General features: G+C 25.3%; 1 protein-coding gene across 1 annotated transcript; it reads left to right on the top strand.

The window, feature by feature from the left end:
• The first annotated feature begins 15,457 nt into the window (after positions 1 to 15,457).
• On the top strand, positions 15,458 to 18,097 carry LOC111642542 (glycine-rich cell wall structural protein 1.8-like). The gene is made up of 5 exons (XM_023388890.1): positions 15,458 to 15,534; positions 15,606 to 15,672; positions 15,996 to 16,027; positions 16,099 to 16,650; positions 16,727 to 18,097. Exons 2-5 carry the CDS (start codon positions 15,639 to 15,641, stop codon positions 18,095 to 18,097), a joined length of 1,989 nt encoding a protein of 662 aa, XP_023244658.1. The 5' UTR covers positions 15,458 to 15,534; positions 15,606 to 15,638.
• The last annotated feature ends 5,679 nt before the right edge of the window (positions 18,098 to 23,776 follow it).

Here is a 23,776-nt window from a genome sequence, read left to right as displayed (position 1 = left end):
AACAACCATCGCTTGATCTTGGATGCACTATTGAATAAGACAATGTCCTTTCTCTGATTGTTGTGTGTTACTAATGGCAAAAATTCTAATATTTTCATGGTTTATGTATTTTATGAATATATCAAAAAGTTTAAATGTAAAAGTTATTTCAAATGAAAATAATTTTTAGATATACTTTTTAATTAAGATTATAATGAAACTTTTATATTTTATTTAATAAGATTATATATTTAATCTAACTCAAACTCTAAAATAAAGAGAAACAACTGTGTAATGCATAAAAATAATTTAGGTATTGTTATTATCTTCGAATATTTTTTGTACTAAAGTTTCTAAATAAGTTATTTTTTAAATATGATGTTAACTGATTTAAAATACAAATAAATACAAAATGACAAAAAATTGTATCTTGTTCCATAAATATAAAAATTCTGATATGATATTTCATTTCGATTTGAAGCATAAACTTGATCTCATTAAATTAGTATTATCACACTTATAAAACAAAAAAATTGTATTATATTAAATACAAATAATTTGGAAGAAATTTCAGCAAAGATTAATAAATACAACCGAAATGATAATCACAAATTGTATTCTGTAGCCGTACGATAAAAATAAAAATTCTCTATTGTTAAATTCTATTTTCTACCAGAAATTAGAATTATATAAATTGAACTCTTATAACCTATCTTGAACATTGTTTTGATTTTGATAGAAAATTGTTTGACAATAGGTACAAGAACTATACTATTATCTATTAATAAAACCTGCCATCTTTTATTACTTTTTAATTTTCTTTACATCATGATCTTATCTTTTCTTTTTTTACGCCCGTTAATGATAAAAAAAAAATTCTTAGCAAAAGATAAGCGATGAATGAAAAGAGTTCGGTATTTTGATTCCAATCGTTATCTTTATATCTAGAGGTTGTTCACTTTTGATTGATTCAATCAATTATTTTTTCTTTTAGTCGTTTATTTATTTAAATCTTTCGAGTCTGAAACTATCTTAATTAATATGAAACATAATTTCATCTATTTTAGACTTCTTATAGGCCTAATTTGAATTTCCATGTTATCACCAAATATACAAACTCAATAGAATTAATTGAATATTTGTTTATAAATAAGAAACTACTAAAACACGTAATATTTAAAAAAATATATTTATGATCAAAATCAATATAGTAAAAATATTTTTATTTGACAAAAGAAGTTTTGTAATAAGAAGTTATATAATAGATTACATATACAAAATTATAATTAACGTTTAAAAACAAAGCATTTTTAATTTAAAAAGTGACAAGTATATACACAATTTTCAGTAAACTGTTTAGTATTGTTTTAATACTATAGTTGAATGAATTAAATGTTCTCGCATTTAATAATATCTTTCATTCGTAGCCATATTCATAACAGTGACTTTATATTAAGTAGAATGTACAGAAAAAATGTTTACTTTGATACCGATCGAAATCGTAAATAAGATCCATCTTCTTTAATGCTTTTTGATTAAATTCTCATTGCAAAATTTTTCACAAATCACACTTCCTAAATTGGTTATATTCATCAAAAATTGAAACATTTTAATTTTGTCAAATTCTTTAGGTTTGTGTAGACTGAAGGAATAGAATTTTACTAAGCTATTTCGTTGCAGTGTAAATTTATCTTCGTAGTTAATAGTGAATTATTAAAAAATAATTTACGATGAAAGAGAACTATTCAAAATTTTATTGATCGAAAGCCATTTTTATTTCAGATTACCATATCAGATGGTCTTGAATATAATTCACCAGACTTTCAGATTAAAATATTTTCAAATATAGGAGAACAAATATTCTTCACCTTTTCGTGCATATTTTGTTATGTATTAGCGGTCTTCAATAATGGTCTCTCCGGAAACTTTACTCCTAATAGCCGTGAATATCTTATCTTAGCTATTGTAATTAAGTAACATTTATACACAATTCTAAATTTATTTATTTATAAAATAATTCAATATAATTCCCTTTTATCTTGTTAATAAATAATAACAAAATTTATACAAATTTAAATTTTAAATAGCAAATAACTGGGAAGAAGAATTAGATAAATACTAGAGATAAAATCGTTTTCTTTCATTTTCTTCAGCAGTATGTTATAGCTTCATGTGAACCAGGCAAATTTCAATTAGGGAGCCCCACGTGCAGTGTTCACTTCATACATTTTTTCTTCGGGAGAATTTTTGAGGAATCTCTCGGTATCTATTTGCATTCAACACTATCCATGCAAAATAAAAAAAAAAAACCTAAAGAACAATTTTAGTTAAATTTCATTAAAAATAAAACAAAACAAAACTAGATATATACATTTATGAACAATTAAATGTAATCCCCAAGAAAACTTCATAAATAATACACTTAATTAAATTAGTATGTACGTTTTTGCACCAAATAATTGATTAATTAAACAATAATTAGAATAATATATACTTACAAACTAGTCATTTGTTATAAGAAAGAAAAGACAACTTTTTATAAGTTCTGCATTGTGCCAGCCCCATACCTGCAATTTAAGGTATCCAGATATGGCTCCAAATTTAAATTTCGATATTCTTACTACAGTAATGAATTTATAAAAGATTGGTTTGGGATCCCCAGTTGATGAGGGCCCCAAACCAATCCCAGACAATTTCCCTTTTTTTCCCTATTCCGTCACTTACTTTCTTTTTTGCATGTCGGATTTATATCACATTGTTTTTCACTATCTCAAAATTTAAAATATATTTTTAAATAAATCAATTAATTGTGATCCCTTTCTGCAGCAGTGTAATTCATTTAAATAATACTTTTTGAGAAAATGCAAAGCAATATTTTGGAATTAATTTTATCAATTTCATTAGTGAAATTTCTAAAATAGTTTATAATTATTATTCTAAAAGCGTTGGAACTTTTCAAACCGGATTACAGATCGGATTTGATTTTACTGTGAAAAATCAACGCCCGAGGAAATTCTTTTAAATATTCTAATTACCATATAATTTGATTTAAAATAATTTTGCTTTAAATAAAATTTCATAAATAAAATAAAATAAAGTAAAAAATTAATAAAATTTGACAATTTATCATCCAATTAATAACTTTTTTAGGAACGAGTAACAACTAATAAGTTATTTTCTATCAGTCACTACTGATAGAAAATAACTTATTAGTTGTTAATCAACGTTCTTTTTTCTAGAGAATTTATTTCTCATACTTTATTTATATTTTCTGAAACACTAGAACAGAGAATTTCAAAGTATTGTGTAGTTAAAAATATTGAGAAACATCTAATAAAGCAGCTTATATTTTGATTTATTTTTGTCAAAAGTTTGCAATACGTAAAACTTTAAATTTATTTCATGCATTTATTGGAAATTACCACGTTTACATAAAATACACAACTAACACATAAAGATTTGTAGATTATTACTAATTTGTAAGCAATTATGTCTATTATTATTATTATTAGTCTTTTCGTTTTTCAAAATATTTCTTTACTTGCATTACTGTATTTAAAAATATTATTTTTAAAATTATGATAACGATAGGAAATTTTAAAGTAAAAATTCTATATAAATTTATATTATTTTAAAGAAATTTTTCAAATTATTCCATAAATGTTTGTAAAAAATGAATTTTATATTTACTCTGCTGCCATCTGTTATCACGTAAGAATAACTTTTATTTATTCATAAAAAATTGAATATTATGTTGATAATAGTGAAGAACATTTTTATTTTTAATTAGATATTTATTATATATTAGCTTTTTAAGTATTCAATAGAGAATAATTAAATTTTGTTTTTTATTAAGCTAATAAGTGTAAAATTAAACACATGACACTTATTAGCTTTATCTCCTTTTAATTGTTTACACATGTCTTGTGTCTTACCCTGTTTTAAAATAGAAATAACATTATCTATACTAAACAGAATAAATAAAATAAAATAAATAATAGTAAAATGTCTTCTTTTTAATAGGGTTTACGTATTATTCAATTCCCTTATAGTTTCGCAGCAAACACTACTTTTTCTCCGTATGTGAATAAAATTCTTATGTTACGAAAGTGAAAAAAATTGTTTCCTCTTGATAATATACAGTCCACTCTATACTTTGTATTATTTTTAATAATAAATATTGTGTGTTCGGTTTATTATAAAAATTCAGATGACTTAAGATAATTAAAGAAATATTCTTCATAGCAATAGAGAAGTGCATGCATTAAAATCATTATATGTGTAAAGTTATTTATTTACACAATTCATTACATTATGTAAAATTTATAAACATAATTTTTAATTTTTTTTAATTTTTAATTTTTGTATTTTTATTACTCAAAAGACACTGTGGCTAGGTTGGCCTTTTACAAGCATCTTACATTAAATCAACAAAACCAACTAAAATTGAATTATTTTATCATGTGAAAATACGAGATTATTAATATAATCAGTAACATTTTAATAATTGATATAATGAACCGAAATCAAGGAATTTATTACATATAAATACTTTTATTAAGTTAAATTTCGAAACAAATCTTGCATTTATCCTTAAGCATTTAAAAATTGAGCATAATTTGTATAGCCTATAGCTTTACATCACTGACCTCTTAAAATCAATTCTAAAACATTACACATATCTAAAAATAATTTTTAGCACAACTAGAGATGATGATCTGCATTAATTAAACAAAAAAAGTTAGCCTTTAAGACATTGATAAAGTATAATTTATATACTATATATAATATAAGAAATTTAATAAAATTGTATGTTGTCACTCTCATTAATTTGATAACTTTTCGAAAGAAAACTCTATACAATTTGGACGAAATGCAGTAAATCCAGTCTCGATTATGGTTTAATGTATTACTTTTTAAATGCTTCTCACGTATCGTGAACATCGGAAGCCTGCAGTGATGACAACTGGAAACTATATTAACCTCTGTCATTGACGTGCTTCTGCATAGAAATAGCATCATTTAACGAATAATAGTCTGACAATATTGCATTTCTTAGTTAATTTACGATCGTAATAGAAGAACCACTGCTGACTGGAAGAAAAAAGTAGGAAAATACTGTCAGTGCAGATAAGCGAGATCTGGCCTATAAATGCCAAGCGTGTTATTTAGTATGATAGTTTTTATATACAAAAATTATAATTAGCGAAATTAAACTTTACTACACATCTTGTTACATTATTGTAATTTTAATATTTCTGACGGTTTAATTTAATGTAATTCAATATAGTTTCCTTTTATCTTGTTAATAAATAATAACAAAATTTATACAAGTTTAAATTTTAAATAGCAAATAACTAGGAAGAAGAATTAGATAANATTTTACGCAAAAATTAATAACATTATAATGTTAATTAATTAGAAATTTTAAAATATTTTTAGAAAATATATTTAATATGAATTCATAAATATTTGAAAATGTAATATAAAAAAAAAATAAGTGTGCGTGTTTATGTTTTCCCCCTTTTCTTTTAGAGGAAAAAAAAGAGAAAATAAAAAAAAAAGTTGTAGAAAGTAAAAGTTAGTTTTCTGTTTTTGTTTTCTTTCTTTCTAACACTTTCCTGTATTCTTTTTATTATATTTCAATACATTTGAATTCAATAAAATAAATTCCAAAGACCTCTTCATTATATATTTAGTCTATTAAGAAGTTTGTTCTGCAATAATAATAATAATAATAATAACAATAAACTTTAAATTTAAATTAATATTTATTTATATTATTACTTAATTTTCACTTTATAGAAAATTTGAAATAATAGCTTAATTAGTTTATTTTCTAACATTACTAAAGAACTTCAGTTATTTTCAATTTTCATTTCTTTTTCGTCATTGACTTCATCCGGTTCGTGAAAATTAATTTTTAAGTGTGTTTTCTCTAATGATCAAATTCACTTTCCTCCCATTTGCAAGGACTTTATTTCTTTTTTGATCTACTTTTTATTCTAATGTATTTAGCGTTTAGCTTCTAACTTAATATTCTCTAAGCAGAGTGATGAAGTCCTTTCACATAAAATAAATAAATAAATAAAACAGTTATGAAGGTTTGTAAAAAATAACAATAGATGCTGATTTCATTCTTCTGGGAACGATTAAAGGAATTCCCAGAATTGCCTTGCGTCGTGTGGGGTAGAAGTGTTTTCGAATATCTTTCTTCAGTGCCCTTGGATATAGAAGATAATTATTCAGAAAAAACCTAACATAATTGCAAATGTATGAAGTTTAAAAAAATACACTAAATTGAAGTTTAAAATTTAATATCATTATTCTGTAAATCTCTTTTATTTTGTATTATTTTAGTTGATCTTTGTATACCAGAGTATTATTCACCATATTATTGTAAGTTTTTTGAACATTTATGTTACTTTAGAAATATGTGGTCTCAGATAATCTAAATTTTTCAAAAAATATAATAGACGTGTATAATCTTATGAATGTAGCTAATCCACTTGTACGAATCAATGGCAAGTGAAACAAATAATTAACCCTTTTAAAATGTATAACTATAATGCAAAAAATTAAGATATATGTATATTATTTTTTTATTATAATTCATGTTTATTTACAAACTATTTAAAGCAAACTATATAAAAGTTTATAACGTGTTTTGTGAAAAAATTCTGGTAATTTAATTTTTTGAAAATATTTTTTTCATCAAATACAAAAATTTAACAGATTTATAAACATTAAGGTCAAATGTTTACAATAGATCATTATGAAAACTAAAAATTAAATTTTTTTACAGATTTCGAAAGTCTTTGACTTTATTAACAAATACGATTTTTTTAATATAAAATATTTTCTATATCAAATATTTTCTGTTAGAATGAAATCTTTGTTCCTTATACCAACCTATAATTTTATTGCAATTTAATGCAAAAGTTATATTTTTCTCGGAAAGAAGGGCACAAGGAGGCCTTTTCAGGTTGACTATAAGAATATTGTTGTGGAAATAAGGAAGGTGATAACAAAGGTCATCATATATTTTAAAATTATCTCCATTGTAATAAATGAAATTTTTTCTGTATCCGAAAATTATGTTTTTTTACAAAAGTAATGGATTATTAAATTTAATTTTATACTTATAATTCGTATTCGAATATAATTTTTCAACAAATTTGCCTATTTAATGTTTTAGCGTATTTTGAATGTTTTGAATTAACTTCTATTAAATAAATTTCGTATTTAATCTAATTCCAAATATAAGGATTCATTTTAAAACATTAGGAATTAATTTAAGATTTAATTAGTAGCATTCTTAACTGTAATAAATGAGAACAGGTGCAACTTCTATACTGAAACAGAGATGACGACCTTCCATATGACGAAGGTGGGAGTTGTTTTTAAATATCAATACCTCCCATCACAGGACATACTTATAATAGCAGACTATAATTTTCGATACTCATCATTCAATCATAAAGCACTTTCCGATGAATTCTTATCATCGATAATCTAGTTTTTAGCCATGACGTCGATGTTATTGGGTTCAACGTCCACTTTCCCTTCCAATATACTTATTCAGACTGACTAGTTAAATTTTAAATTATTAGTTTACAACTGGATTTTAAATATGCGGAAAATATCTAGCTCATGATTATATCACGTATTTTATTTATACAATATTAACAAAGAATTTCATTATGAAATAATAATTCAATAATTGAAGCATTGCTCTTTGATAAATAAGCCTGTTTAATTTAAAATATTATAATTTTAATATATTTTTTAAAAAATAATTAAATATTCATATTCATATTTAAGTATTCGCAATTAGGTTAATAACTGGAAAATCTCTTAATGTATCTATAAACTGTATTTAAGTCAACCCAACAAACCATTTCGTGACCTTTACGTTACCGTAGTTGAAGTTTCCAAATGACTTATTGTCTTTTCAGTTTTCTTAGAATAAAAATAATAGCATTGAAGATGACATTATGATAATTCGGTATTCTCGGCAGAAATCCAAAAACATAATTTAAATGAAAATATGAGGTACTTAATCTCAATGGAACATCTCATCCTAGATGCTTTTCTTCTGTTGTAACTAAATAGGCATCACAAATCTGAATAGGTTTATTTACAATGATTTGTGTTGTCTTTTTAGATTATATATTGTCTATAAAAGCTTTGAAACAATTAAAAAGCATTAGTTATAATTTCATTTCTTTAAATTTTATTACTGTAACAATTAAAATTTTAATAACAAGACTGACATTTCGGATTTCAACATTTAATAAAAACAATTATTATTTATTTAACTGATAAATAAAATATTATTTTATGTTAATAAAAATGCTCAAAATGACATTAATCTAAATATTATTTGTTGTATTGTATACGTTTCGACAACAACAACTAAATATTATTGTCTATTAAATAATTCTGTAAATTCTAGAATATATAATTTATAATTTTTAAAATTTAAATGAAGATTATTGTTCAATATTTATAAAAAATTATAATATAACGTCATCGTTATTATAAGGTTAAATAATATTTCTTATCATATAACAAAAACGTGATGACAGAATCAAAGGCAAATGATAGATACCATAAATCTCCAATTATCGTGACTATGTATACGTTCAATAGATATTATTCTATCCTTAAGAATATATTTAAAAGACTATATATTAACAATGCTTCTTCAATATTTCTTTTTTGTACTAAAATACAGTAATATGTTTCTAAAGAAAAATAAAGAATATCTTTAAGAATTAAAAGGATTTTTTTTATTATTCCGAAGAATTGAATTTGAAATTATTCATATACCATTTTCTTTAAAAGAATGTAAAACTGCTTTTTTATTTCTTATACAGAATATAAAAAATTAATTTTTAAAGCTTTTTACGAAGAAATAACAAATTCTTTCTAACACATCGTTTATGATACATTTCTAAAATAAATTTTTAAACGATAATTACGGTATATAATCTATTGGAAAGTTATAATCCATATAATCCTGTACAATTATGTGGCATCCATTTGAATGGAAATTTGGTTCTTTCACTTTCAATTACGTCATAAAAAAGGCTTTAAAGGTTAAATATTCAGAAAATGATAGGAAGAAAATGATGACCAGTTGGCAAAGAATGGCTATCAACTGTTCCAAATAAAAAAGAAGCGATTTCAAGTAAAGAAATTAAAAAAGGAGTGTTTCGTCTCCACCCTTTAGGGGTGTGGGTTACTTGAACAAAGCTTTCAAATCGTTAAAAATTTCGATGTTTTGAATGCGACGTACGTTAACATTTTCAATTTCTACCATTTTAAACTGTAAGACTATACGTTTTTACTATTATCTAGAATTGTATAGTTTAAAACTGGCTTTGTACTAACTGGCTAGTTAACATTTGTAGTAAATTTATGTTTGAGAAATATTTTTCAGAAAGGAAACGAGTTGTCTTGATAATTAATCATAGTAACTTTCTGTTATGAATTAAGTTTATCTAAATACAACTGAAAGAAAAAAGTAATTCAGAACATTTCTTGATAGATTTAATGGAAAATATTTTATGTTTTTATAATTAGTTTTTAAAATATATTGATAGAAACTATCAGAATAATTTTATTTTATTATATTGTATTTGAACTTTAAGTTAATAAGTACTATAAATGAGATTTTAATGTGTTCAATATTTTTATTTATTTTATTTTACGATCAAACAAAATACATTCATCAAACAAATAATTTAAATAATTAAGTTCATCAAATAAACATTAAATAAAAATTTAAAATTTAATTAAATTCAATTACTGTTAAACTATTTACTATAAATAATAATCATAATTTGAACTTTTAAAAATATTTTATAACAAATTATAACTTAAATAAGATGGAATTTAACGTAACTATAAATCTAAAACTAAAAAAGTTTTCAATTTTCTCTTATTTCGATGTCAAATAATCGAAAATAAATTATTTAATGTATTAATATAGGAATTTATTTATATTTTTTGCTATAAAAATTATGAAAACAAAATAGTTTAGATGACCAAATCACATTAATAATAGTATAAATTTAAAAAGAAAAAAATTGTATTCGTAGAAATCATAAATACAAAAATTTTTGTTTCATATTTTAATATATAAAAATATATAAAACTATAAATACTCAATGAAACAAGATCGATGATCCAGTTCACATTACGTTGCTTAAAGAAGCAATATAATATGAACCGGAACCAATTTCTTTAGTACCAACAAGAAGAGAATTTTACAGATCCAACAAAATTTAATAATAAAATGGGTTCTTATTGTCGAATTTATATATATATAGGATGTTATACAGTCCTACATACACAATATATCGATTTTTATCAAAAAATTAATTACAGTTTTAGCAACGTTATTAATGAGTAATCAGATATCATCGATATGGGGAAATATCAAAGCGGTAAATTATAGTAAAATATCTGATACAAAACAATCAATCAAAGATGATATAGAAGATGAAGTGTGCTAACTTTCGATTGGAAATTTGCCTAGAAGCTATGTGGTATATCATCGAAATGAGATGACGAGGTCAACCTGGATCCATACGATTTACAATTTTTAGTATATGAATCTTTCAAGTAAACTGGAGCAAACGTGATCTTGGTAATGGAGAAAGTACTATAATATTAATAAGAAAAAAAATCAGGTCTTTGTCTTTTCAATATTAATATGATCTATATTTTAAAAAAATACCTAAATGAAAACCTTTACGAATTTGATTATCAAATTATAGAGTTGTTAAGATGTTCGATACAATATTTAGGAATCTTATATTACTAGTGTTATTTACAATGCAATTATTTCAATTATTTATAGTTTTTTTTTTTTCTCGAGTTATACTTANTATAAATTTAAAAAGAAAAAAATTGTATTCGTAGAAATCATAAATACAAAAATTTTTGTTTCATATTTTAATATATAAAAATATATAAAACTATAAATACTCAATGAAACAAGATCGATGATCCAGTTCACATTACGTTGCTTAAAGAAGCAATATAATATGAACCGGAACCAATTTCTTTAGTACCAACAAGAAGAGAATTTTACAGATCCAACAAAATTTAATAATAAAATGGGTTCTTATTGTCGAATTTATATATATATATAGGATGTTATACAGTCCTACATACACAATATATCGATTTTTATCAAAAAATTAATTACAGTTTTAGCAACGTTATTAATGAGTAATCAGATATCATCGATATGGGGAAATATCAAAGCGGTAAATTATAGTAAAATATCTGATACAAAACAATCAATCAAAGATGATATAGAAGATGAAGTGTGCTAACTTTCGATTGGAAATTTGCCTAGAAGCTATGTGGTATATCATCGAAATGAGATGACGAGGTCAACCTGGATCCATACGATTTACAATTTTTAGTATATGAATCTTTCAAGTAAACTGGAGCAAACGTGATCTTGGTAATGGAGAAAGTACTATAATATTAATAAGAAAAAAAATCAGGTCTTTGTCTTTTCAATATTAATATGATCTATATTTTAAAAAAATACCTAAATGAAAACCTTTACGAATTTGATTATCAAATTATAGAGTTGTTAAGATGTTCGATACAATATTTAGGAATCTTATATTACTAGTGTTATTTACAATGCAATTATTTCAATTATTTATAGTTTTTTTTTTTTCTCGAGTTATACTTAAATAATTTTTTCTTTATAAAATTTTATCTATTTAATAAGTAATTCGCTTTGGTGAATTTGACACGATATATACGAGATAGCTATTTTTATATTTTCTATTAATTTCTTATCTTATTTATCTTAAAATACTTTGTAAATTTCTTTTCATAGAAAGAAAAAGTAGAAAGTAAATTACTTAAAAATAGGAAAATATTTTAAGCAAAATTATTTCTATTTATTAAAGAGCACATTATTAAGAAGACAAATCATTCTGTATAATTTTAAATATAATTTGTTTAACTATTATAACGTTAAGTTATACTTTTCGATTTTAATAAAATATTAATTTTATTTATAATTTATAAATAATATTTAATGATTTTAACACAATTTATAATGATGATAGTATCTCATTTCTTCTTTCGTATTGAATAAAATCAAAATCTATTATCTGAGAAGATATCACTTAGCCATCGTGACGTCATACGAGATGTGACCTGACAGCGATCACGATCGGGCCAACTGTTCAGATATCCGATAATCTGACGGCAGGTATGTGATAATGGGTGGAAATTACAGTGGAAAATAAGGTGTTCGGTCAGAAGAAACGCTTTCATTAATCTCTTCTATTATCATCACTTTATCTATCATATTCCAAAATAATGTAGCATTATCACGTATTGCCCAATTCTAATTTTTAAACAAATACAATAATTTTATTAATAAAATAACCAACTATTATTTCATATTTTACTTATCGAATCCTTTAATAAAACTTATATAACAAAATCATTTCGAATAATACGGCATTAAGCTATCAATATTACAAAATCTGTAACACAGAGTAAACGAGATATGTATAAATTGAATTTACTCTAAATTACACTTAAAATTTGTAAAGATTTTTTTTTCATAATACTTTTCCGGGATCATTTGATATGACCTAGAAAGGTCGCAACCCGCGCTACTCTATTCTAATAACAAATTGTTCGCTTTCTTTAATATCCTTCGTGCAATTATTTCTAGTGGAGTGACAGCTGAAATGTTAAGGTTTTTCTCTATTTTGTCATATCTCAAGGCAAGATTTTTCTTAATTATCTATCTATAATGAAATAATTTTCCAAAGTAAATATATAAAATAATAATTTAGTCGTTATTTAATGATTTCGTTGAGAATCTCAATTACCTCGCTCTAAATAAATGAAATGAAAAAAAAAATTATAATATGTATATTATAATACAGTATCACATATACATGAATTTAATTAAGATTTATAAAAACAATTTTGATTATATGCAAACTTATTTTAAAAAAAAATACAAAAATACAATACAAAAATGTGGTAATTTTTGTGTTTAACAAACCTGAGAAAATTTCATAAAATTAAAAGGACAAAAAAAAGATGTTTTTAGCTTTAATTATGTATTTCTAAATATGTTCTTAAATGAATTTGTAATTAAATATAAATTGGTAAAAAAAGTTAATAATTTTAGCGTTAAATATTTAATAAGTGTGTAGAATAGAAAATATTTTATGCTGAAATAAATATGTTGTTATTTTAACCTGAGCAAACCAAAGTAAATAGGCATTGTCACAATTTTAACAATATTAAATAAAAACGAATATTGCAGTTTAGGTTAATGTAAACAAATCTACTAAATTGTTAAGAATATATGTCTAATAAATATTACAAATCGAATGGCCGATGCGGTTAAGGTCGTTAGCCTACACTCTGGGGGGGGGAATAAAAACGGGGATCGTATTCAGGCATTCGAAATACCTCATGAATTTTTTGGGGAGGTGGTCTCTTCCGGATATGTCGAACACTATCCCTCACTATCCGACCTTTCCCACTGTGGACTTGTTCAGAAAAAAGGTTCTTTTAGTGTTTACCGAGAGGAGAGTAAAAAATAAATCCGTATAATTTTATAAACTCATAGCGAATTTTTTTATTGTATACGATATATTTTTATTTATCAAATTATTAGTTAACACGTTTTTAATTCCAGACATAAATAACAGAGACTTAGGAGTTATACAATTATTAAATTTTCAATTTTTTTCGCACAATTTATATAAAATTCAATTTAAACTAGTCAAAAAGACAACTGATAATTTATATTTATATAAACAATAATATTAATTTCCTAAAGTAGATTTTTTATCGTGGGAATTCCAATCAATGATATTACTTTGGGATGGTGGGGAATGAAAAAAGAGATAAAAGTTGCTAAACTTTCATCTCTAAGCGATCTTGCCTGTCTACATGAAAAATTATAGCTTCTGTAATTTTCATTTGGACTATAAAGTGATGTAAGGAGAGGAAAGATTTCATTTTTGTTAAGGAAACTATGCAAGATTTTTAATTAATAAGGGCAAAAAGGCAAATAGTATTCTTTTATTATTTTATCTTGCTTCTTTTCAATATTGTACAGTAGGAAAATATCTGTAATTAAATTTAAATTTGCATTCATCACGCGACTTCAATGATAATACGAATAACAATGCTTATTTTTATTATAAATATTAAAATTTAAATTTCTTTCTGTATCTAAGATAAGTTGATTTTAAAAAGATAAATTTTTACGTATGATTTTATACTCAAAAATTTATAAATAAAATCTAGATTATAAACGTTGTATAATATTGTATATAAATTAAAATTGATTTTCTTGAAGTATGAAAAATTTTAACTCTTCTAAAATAAAACTAGTACTATATATTATTAAGTTTATTTATTCATATACGGTATGACATATCTATGGAGAAATATTAACAGCTTTAATTAATGTTCTCGCTATATTACATTGACACAAACGCGGTTCGTAAGATATGAAAAATGTTTCTGTTATAAATGTTGAGCGATCTCCCGCTGAAAACTACTTTCTATTGTCAAATGACAGAGAAAATACAAAGCATTCATAACCTTTTATCCGAAAAGGTCAAACTCTATCCGTATGAAATGAAGATTCTTGTGCTCGACTGAGTTTTGAAGGATTATGAAAACAGTATGTGATAAAAAGAGGACAGACATGATTCTGTAGTCTATTGTTAACGATGATTTACTTCTTATCCTTTCTTACATGCGAAGAAATAATAGAATATGTTGAAAAATTTATTTTATTAATGCATTCAACTGTATTGAATAATATTCCAATTCCGTATTTCCATCAAAAGCAGTTTTTTAAAGGGCTTCATCGTTTGATACAAAATAATATTTTGTTAAATTAATAACAAATAATAATCGTGATAACTAAGATTTTTAGTCATTCTTAAACATTTTCTATACAAATCTTGAATTATTTTTAAAGTTTTAGTTTTTTAAATGAAAGTATTAAAATATATGAAATGATTTATATCTTACATAAGTTTACATTTTAACATAATTAACCAATTGATACCCACAATATAATTACGTAGAAATCTTCACATTTTTTTATATAAATTATTCCCAAATTAAAAGCTTACTACATATTTATAAGGTTTATTATTAGATTATCATGAAGACAAACGGCAATTTCCAATAATTAATTATCAAAAATACCGCTCGATAGGAAAGTGAAATCTCGAGTAAGTCCACCTTTTCCCTCTTATGTTAACTAAGATGCCCTGGAGACACGATTGCGTCATTTGTCTTTCAATTTTGTTAAGAAAAATTGGAGCAGTAGCTTATGATGGGCTGTTGGATGTAGAACATCTCCACCCCTTTTGGGCCTCCTAAATAAGTATATAAGCTTGTTGAAAGTATCAGTAAAGCACCAAAGAACAATCTTCTCTGATTCTTCGAGTTGTAGTAGAAATTGCCTACTGAACTGAAGATATAACTCCATACATTGGCATTATTTTCGTATGTATCCCTTCTAAACCTACTCCGATATTTTCTCAAAGTTTTTATTTATATTTATTATATATTTTTAGTTATTTTATTTCAAATATCAATATTCCACCACGATGCGGTGTACAAGCATATCACTAATTTTATTAAGTAAGTATTTTTTTTTAAATATTAATAATAAAAAATACTCTAAGCTAATATCCTAAAAGAAAATTCCTCATAAAAATATTACAAATCATTGATTTTAAAGTTATTTCAATTAATAAAAAATCCATCAAACTGTACAGTACTTACTTTTATTACAAATGATCGGAGGAGCATTAATAAGACAAGTGCGAAGATAAGGAAGTATCTTTCCTGTGTGTTCAGCACTAATTAATACCCTAGTGGCGATTGTAAAAATCTTTTTTTAGAGTAGTAAGATAATTTTACCTTTTGGCATGTTTAAATAATATAATAAATTTATATTACAGGCGTTTGTGCAACTTTTCTTCATGCTGAAAAAGTAAGAATTATTTTTTTACTTATAATCACAAAACCCAACATTATAATCTAATTTTTACAACTTTATTTTAGACGAAACGGGCTGCTTATGCTAATGGTGGAAATGGCTACGGAAATGGCGTCTACAATGGTGCAAACGGAAATGGAAAAGCTTACGGTAATGGCGCTTCTTACAGAAATGGTAATGGAGTTAATGGTGGCTATAATGGTAACGGAGCGTACAGCAACGGAAACGGAAATGGAGCCTACAGTAATGGAAATGGCAACGGAGCATACGGTAACGGAAATGGCAATGGAGCCTACAGCAACGGAAATGGCAACGGAAATGGAAACGGAGCATATAGCAATGGACGCAACGGGGCTTATGGTAACGGTAATGGTAATGGAAACGGAGCATATGGTAACGGAGCCTACGGTAATGGAAATGGTGTTTACGGCGTTGGAAATGGCATTTACGGAAACGGATATGGAAATGGTTATGATGAATACGAAGATTTAGGTGTGGAAGCTTTCGGTACACCAGGTGTTGATTTCCCAGTTTTCAGTGAAGTACCCTTAACGAGTTTTAGTTGTGCTGATCAAGCATTTCCAGGTTATTTTGCTGATCCCGAAGCTCAATGCCAGGTTTGTTAATAAATTTATGATTTAGTCAATATTGTTTTTAAATAAATTGAATAATTTATATATTTTTAAATTTTAGGTATTTCATATTTGTCAATCCGATGGTCGTCAAGATAGTTTTTTATGTCCAAATGCTACTCTTTTCAATCAACAATACTTTGTCTGCGATTGGTATCATAATGTTGACTGCAGTTTAGCACAAAGTTTTTATGAATTGAATGCTGAATTATTTAAAGAATCAAATGGTAATGGCTATTACAGTAATGGTTATGGTAATGGTAATGGAAACGGCAATGGTATTTCTGTGTATGGAACAGGAGCAATAGGTGGAAAATATGGAGAAAATGGCGTTTACCAAAGCATCTCTAATGGTTACAGAAATGGAAATGGCAATGGCTACAATGGCAATGGAGCAGCTTATTCAAATGGAAATGGAGCTTATCGTAATGGACAAAATGGTAAATATAGAAATGGCGGAAACGGTAATGGACTCAATGGAAATGGCTACAGCAATGGTCAAAACGGTGCTTATGGAAACGGAAACGGAAACGGAGCTGCTACCTACGGCAATGGAAATGGTGGTTATGCAAATGGTAACGGTAAGAATGGAAATGGTAACGGATACAATGGTGGTAATGGCTATAGTAATGGGAAAGCACGTAATGGATATAGTAATGGGCTTAATGGAATCAATGGTTATAGCAACGGAAAAGGACGCAACGGATATGGAAATGGCAATGGTAATGGCAACGGAAACGGATTAGCAGTTTACAGCAATGGTCGTAATGGTGGATATGGAAATGGAAATGGTCGTAATGGTGGATATGCCAATGGCAATGGAAATGGAGCGGCTGTTTATGGAAATGGAAACGGATATAGTAAAGGACTTAATGGTGGTAACGGAAATGGAGCTTATAGAAATGGCAATGGAAATGGCAATGGTTTAGCTTATAAAAATGGAAACGGAAATGGATATACTAACGGTAACGGTAATGGCGCAGCTTCTTACAGGAATGGAAACGGCTATGCTAATGGCAATGGAAATGGCTATGCAAATGGTAACGGAAATGGAAACGGAGCGCTTTATTCTAATGGAAATGGAGCTCTTGTAAATGGCAATGGTTATGCCAATGGAAACGGAAACGGCGCAGCAGCTTATAAAAATGGAAATGGTTACGCAAATGGAAACGGAAACGGCGCAGCAGCTTATAAAAATGGAAATGGTTATGCCAATGGTAACGGAAATGGCGCAGCATATAAAAATGGAAATGGAGCAAGTTCTTATAGCAACGGTAATGGTTTCGCTAACGGAAATGGTAATGGCTATTCTAATGGGAATGGAAACGGAGCGGCTTACTCAAATGGAAATGGAAACGGAGCTGCTTACTCAAATGGAAATGGAGGTCATGCCAATGGAAATGGCAATGGTAGCAAAAGCTACAGGAGATAATACTCATTACTGCTGTAAATTGTTTATATTAATTAATAACAATATTTTGTATGTATCGCGTTGTGAATTCGCTTAATGCTTGTTAGCCAATGGGAAATATATGTACAGTATAAAATGTGTAAGTTTATTATATAGACAAAATAGTCATACGTAGTGGTGAGGCGTTATTGGTTGGTATGCAGTCCGCTATTTGTTATATGTTCTTTGTTTATTATGTAAATGTGCAAACATGTGATATCATCTGTGTTTATATATTATTTTCTTTTATTTGCAAATAAAAATGCAATTGAATTTATAAATTTCGCTTTGTCTTTCCATGCTTTTTTAACTATTCAGAATTTTTGTACACTTTCTTTTACGAAAAGTTTTAATTTATTAACATTATTATTTCATTGCAATTATTTTATGTAATTAGCTTTCTACAATATAATCGAAGATTTTAAATAGAATCAAAGTAGAAAAAATAACCCATANGCAATATAAAATTATGCAGAAAACTTTATTGAATAAATGAATAATTGATATTTTACAATGCTTCCTCCAGATATTTCATAATAATATTCCATTATTTTGTAGTGTTTATTGTTACAATTAGTAGGTCATACTTTGTATTATAAAAAATATTATTTTTATATAAAATTAATGTTTTTGTATAATAAATTATATGTTTAAGACAACTATTTAAAAGATTTTACTTCAAAAATTTACTTTATAGTCAAACATTTTGATAAAATAAATCTTATAGATAATAAACAATGCCTGTTTTCCACATGATATAAATACGAAGGATCATTATTTCATCTGGGATAACTGAAATAAAATTTTAAATATTATTTTCATATTAAAATGCTTTTATTATTCATACACAAAAGTTGATATTGTTAACAGAATAAATATAGGATTTAACTATTTTTTTTAAATATAACTTTTAATCTTATTTTATTTTTAAAATGTAACAGGTATATAGCATTTTAATTATATAGGAAATAGGCGTTGAAATTTTAAACTACCTAAAAATTTTTCGAGATTTGTAAGCTTAGTAAAGATACAATCGTTATAAATCAAGGAAATAATATTTCAACTATAACATTAATACACCCACGCTCATTCGAAATATCACATAACAACTTCTCGTGACTACAATAAAGAAGCAATTGTTATATGGTGTAAATATTCGTGAGATAAAAAAAAGTGATAAAGTGACATAATTGATATCATAATTCACATTCACAGTTTCATGAAAATAAATTCTAAAATAGAAAACATTTTTGATAAATTGAAATAACAAACAATAAACATGCTGTACACTCTTGCTAATCCGTCTCTTAACAATCCGACATAACTCCATCATACATTTGCCTCTTACTCGTAGTCATGTTTTCTTAAAAATACACATAGTAAACTTGTAACATTAAATTTATAAGGATTTACTGTATCACTGTACGTAATTTCACAATAACAAAATTGGTACAGAACCAGAAAGAATCAGTAACGAAGGGTGACAGGTCACGCTTCGTTACTGATTCTTTACTTTTAGACAGGTTTTACACCAACTCTCAATAGCGTACACTCAGTAATCCGGCATTGTCGCTTATCCATGTCCAAAGAATGGCCACATTAGCAAGTGTCGAGTATATATTAATCCCTTATAAATTAATTTTGTTATTTGAATTATTTTACTACATATTTTTAAATCGTATTACTTTATAATTTTTTTTAAGAATTTAAAAAATACTGTATATTAAAAGTGAATTATTTTAACAAGTTAAGCTAAATTAGAATACAAGTTAGTATTTGTTGTCCTTTGAACGTGATCAGAAATATTTCAAATTTATAAACTCGAGAATATTATCATTTTCCAACATCATTTAAACATACGTTTTAGTAGCTATAGATTTTTGCAAAAAAGTTATATTTTATTAAAAATAAGACAATTTCCTTGTGAAATTGTCGCTTTGTTTTATTTATTGAACAATGTTAAACATTATATCCTTATTCTAAAGAAATACACGGTACATGTTATTAAATAAAAATATTTAAAAAGTTTTTACCAATTATACAAAATAACTTATGTTTAATAACTATGTCTTTACACGTATTATTGCTAAAATAATTATTTAAAAAAATCTTTCTCGATTAATATATTGAGAAATATAAATAATTCTTACATAATGTTAATGCATTTTGCAATTTGTTGAATTTTCTTTATCAAACGTTCCTTAAACTAAATCTGTTGTATCATCTTGTAACCTATAGAAGTGAAAAATTTTAGTTCGTTTTATTTAATTATTTAATAATATTAAAAATACAATTAAATCAATAGCTTTAAACTAAAAAAGTTCGGAGAAATCAACAGATTATCTCTCAATTTTTATCAATAGTTTTTGAGGTTGAATGTCATGTTTTTCTTAAGCATCTCATCAATTTTTAAATACTATATTTTATTTTATTTTTTTATGTTATGGAAACCAGGAAATTTATTTAGTGAAAAATGATATCAGCTATCGAAATAATATATTAATTTATTGAACTAAAAATAATTTTAAATAATATTTTTAAAATTAATTTTTCTCTTTCAGAATTTTAATAAATGGATAAATACAAATGAAATTGTTTAAAATAATGTAGCTTACATCAAGTCTTACTTTATCATACTTAAGCCTGACTAATCACATTTAAAGATACTCAAATTTATTGCTAATTGTAAGTTTTGAATTAAATATTAGTAAACTAATTAAACATTACAGCAAAAAGTGACTTATTTTAAATATATTCTAAGCCTTTAATTCTTTCTGTTCATTGGCCAAATTGCTTCTGTCGAAGCAGTTTGGCCAATGACTAGAAAGATTTTTAAATTTATACAGAAAATATATAACAAATAAACAAATTTAACAGAAATAAATTTTAAAAACAGATTAATTGTAGTGGTATAATATTAAAATTTTATTCAAAACTTTCTTTCATTTTCTACTTCCTTCCATTTACAGCATTATCCTTCATGAATCAAACTTATTTTATGAATATGTGTTTTATCCTGGAAATAAAACTTTAATAGAGTTAAAATATCAGTTTTGAAATAAATTTTGATTTATTAACTAAAATAGGTTAATATTACTGATAAAAACTAAAATAAAGTATAAAAATAATGAAAAATATTTACTTCAATTATAAATAAATATTTCAATTATTCAATTATATTATGTAAATATGAATTAAGTAAAAAATTAACCAAAAATTTGTTATCAAAGTGGTTTATTGTCACTTACAGGCCTAACACTAATTTAAATGACATTTTTATGAATATTTGTGAAGGATAAAAATTTTTATACCATTTTTATTTGTTTTATTCCATTAATTTTTTGTTTACGTCTGATTTATTTTAATTTTATATAATGAGTATAAATTTTTTCACTTACATCTGCGATGATGTAAATGTTCACTTTTAACAATTAATAAAATTAAAAGATAAATTAAATTAGTTTGTAAACGGATAGTAAAACTAGATTTGATTTAATATAGTTTATGTTATTGTAAATTGAAAATGTCTTAATTAAATCAAACTGGCTAAAATTGTAGGAAATTATATTTTACAGTTAAATCGATTAGATAAAATTTTGTATAGTATTGATAGTTATATTCAGTATGTTATAGTGATTAATTGTCAATTGAATAAATAATAAATATAAATTTATGTAAATACTATCAAAATATAAATCTACTAAAATCATTTAAATATGAGAAACCAATTTCAAATATTTCATGTCGAGTTAAAAATTTTTTAAATATTTATTATTTAATAGCATTTAAAAGTCACTGCAGTTTATAATTCCATATCATTTCCATATAGCATTATTTATAGCTGTATTCTTCAGTTAAAAATTGAATATATAAATTTATTTTCTCCACACGTTAAAAAAATATAATAAATTATAATATTAAACTGAGTACAAAAAAGTGTAAAATAAAATAAATTTTACATTTTATAAATTATTTAATTTATTTTAAATAGTCTGTTTCAGCGGTCGCCAACCGGTCCACTGATGATCCGCGAGAAAATTTTAGTGAAGGTGGAGAAATTTGGACATTGATCAACTCAAGGTTACGTAAAGTATTAAATTAAGAAAGAAAATGCAAAATGCCTGATTGCTTTTTCTCACTACAATCGATCTAAAAACCCCTAAACACGAAATGACATTAGTATTTATTGATAACAGTCAATCAAATCAATAAATAATCAACAGTAAATAATGTGAGTGCGATTGTCGTCCTTCGTGAAAAAGACCAAGAATCCATAAACTTATTTCAAACAAGCAGCAACAAACTTCTTACTAATTTGTTATAATTACGAATATTATACGAGTGAATTTCATACTAATGAGGTAAAATGGAACTTTTATGATCATTATTCTACAGATTTTTGAATAATTAAAAACATTTACGACAGTGGTCCGCGGGATTCAAAATTGTGAGTTTAGTGGTCCGCGAGGTCAGAAAGGCTGGCGACCACTGGGCTATTTAATATTGCATTTAATTCGTACATTTTTTCGTACGAGTTCATTTTCTCTTTATTCATTTTAATTTTCTTTCTAACTGTTTAATTAAAGAATTGACGATCATTTTAGGAGATCAAAGGCGAGAATTTTATGTCCATGAAGTTGATTCCCGAATTTTAAATTGGCTAAATCTAGCAAACTATTTGGTATAAGAAGGTTGCTATTGGAGAAAAATTATCAGAGGCATGAACTTTATTTGCACATATTTTAATGTGTAGAGTTTATTAAGCCTGCTAATCAAGAAACAAAAGTTGTCGTTAGCAATTTTAGCGGTCTTAGCACCGGAAAAAATTTTATTTATATTTGGAATTCTCTACTCTGGTTTTTCAAATGGATTACGTCGAATCTTTTCGTATCCATCCAAGCTAAATCGTTTGTTAAAAGCGCGGGCGTATTAATCTATTCACAGATCTTTGGATTGGTTAAAATCTAGGTCAAGGAATGACTTCAGAGATTAGGAAGACTTACGAAGATAATAAAATCGCTAGTTTCGAATCAGTTTCCAGACGTTCTACATTTCTCGAATCGCGATAATGCGTTTCATAACAGCTAAATAAAAAGAAAAAAGAAATATCTGCGTTATTGCAAAACAGAATTTTTTCTTTACATTAAATTTATTCATTTCAAATATAATTCAACATTATTAATGCAGTGTGTAAATAGTTTTTAGTTTATACATAAATTAGATGTGAATGTAAGAAAACTGAAATAATTTCTTACAGATAATGTATTTTTAGATATTCCTGTATAATAGACTATAATTTCAAGTACTAAGAAGAAATTTTTATTTTATTTGCATATAATATTATGAAAAAATAAATAAAAATAATTACACTAAAAATATTTTGACTATATCTTATATTAATAAATATTTAATAACTGTCTGTTGCAATACCAAGAAAAATTTAGAAAATAGCTTGTTTAATGATTAAATCATCTCTTTTTTTCATAAAGTTAAAATCATATATCATTGGATTTTATTTTATTTGTTAACTCCAGGCATCAATAAACTAAGGGCTATATGGCCAGTGTCAATTTTACCCATTACGTGTGTATCTGGCACGTAATTGGGTCGGTCAGCATGGATTGACTTTGTGATTTTTCACAAAGTTCACATCAACTATCA

This window comes from Centruroides sculpturatus, unplaced genomic scaffold, assembly GCF_000671375.1.
Source record: "Centruroides sculpturatus isolate CEXI.00-Female unplaced genomic scaffold, Cexi_2.0 scaffold1634, whole genome shotgun sequence".
Lineage (NCBI taxonomy): Eukaryota > Metazoa > Arthropoda > Arachnida > Scorpiones > Buthidae > Centruroides > Centruroides sculpturatus.
This window is presented reverse-complemented; position numbering and strand designations above follow the sequence as displayed.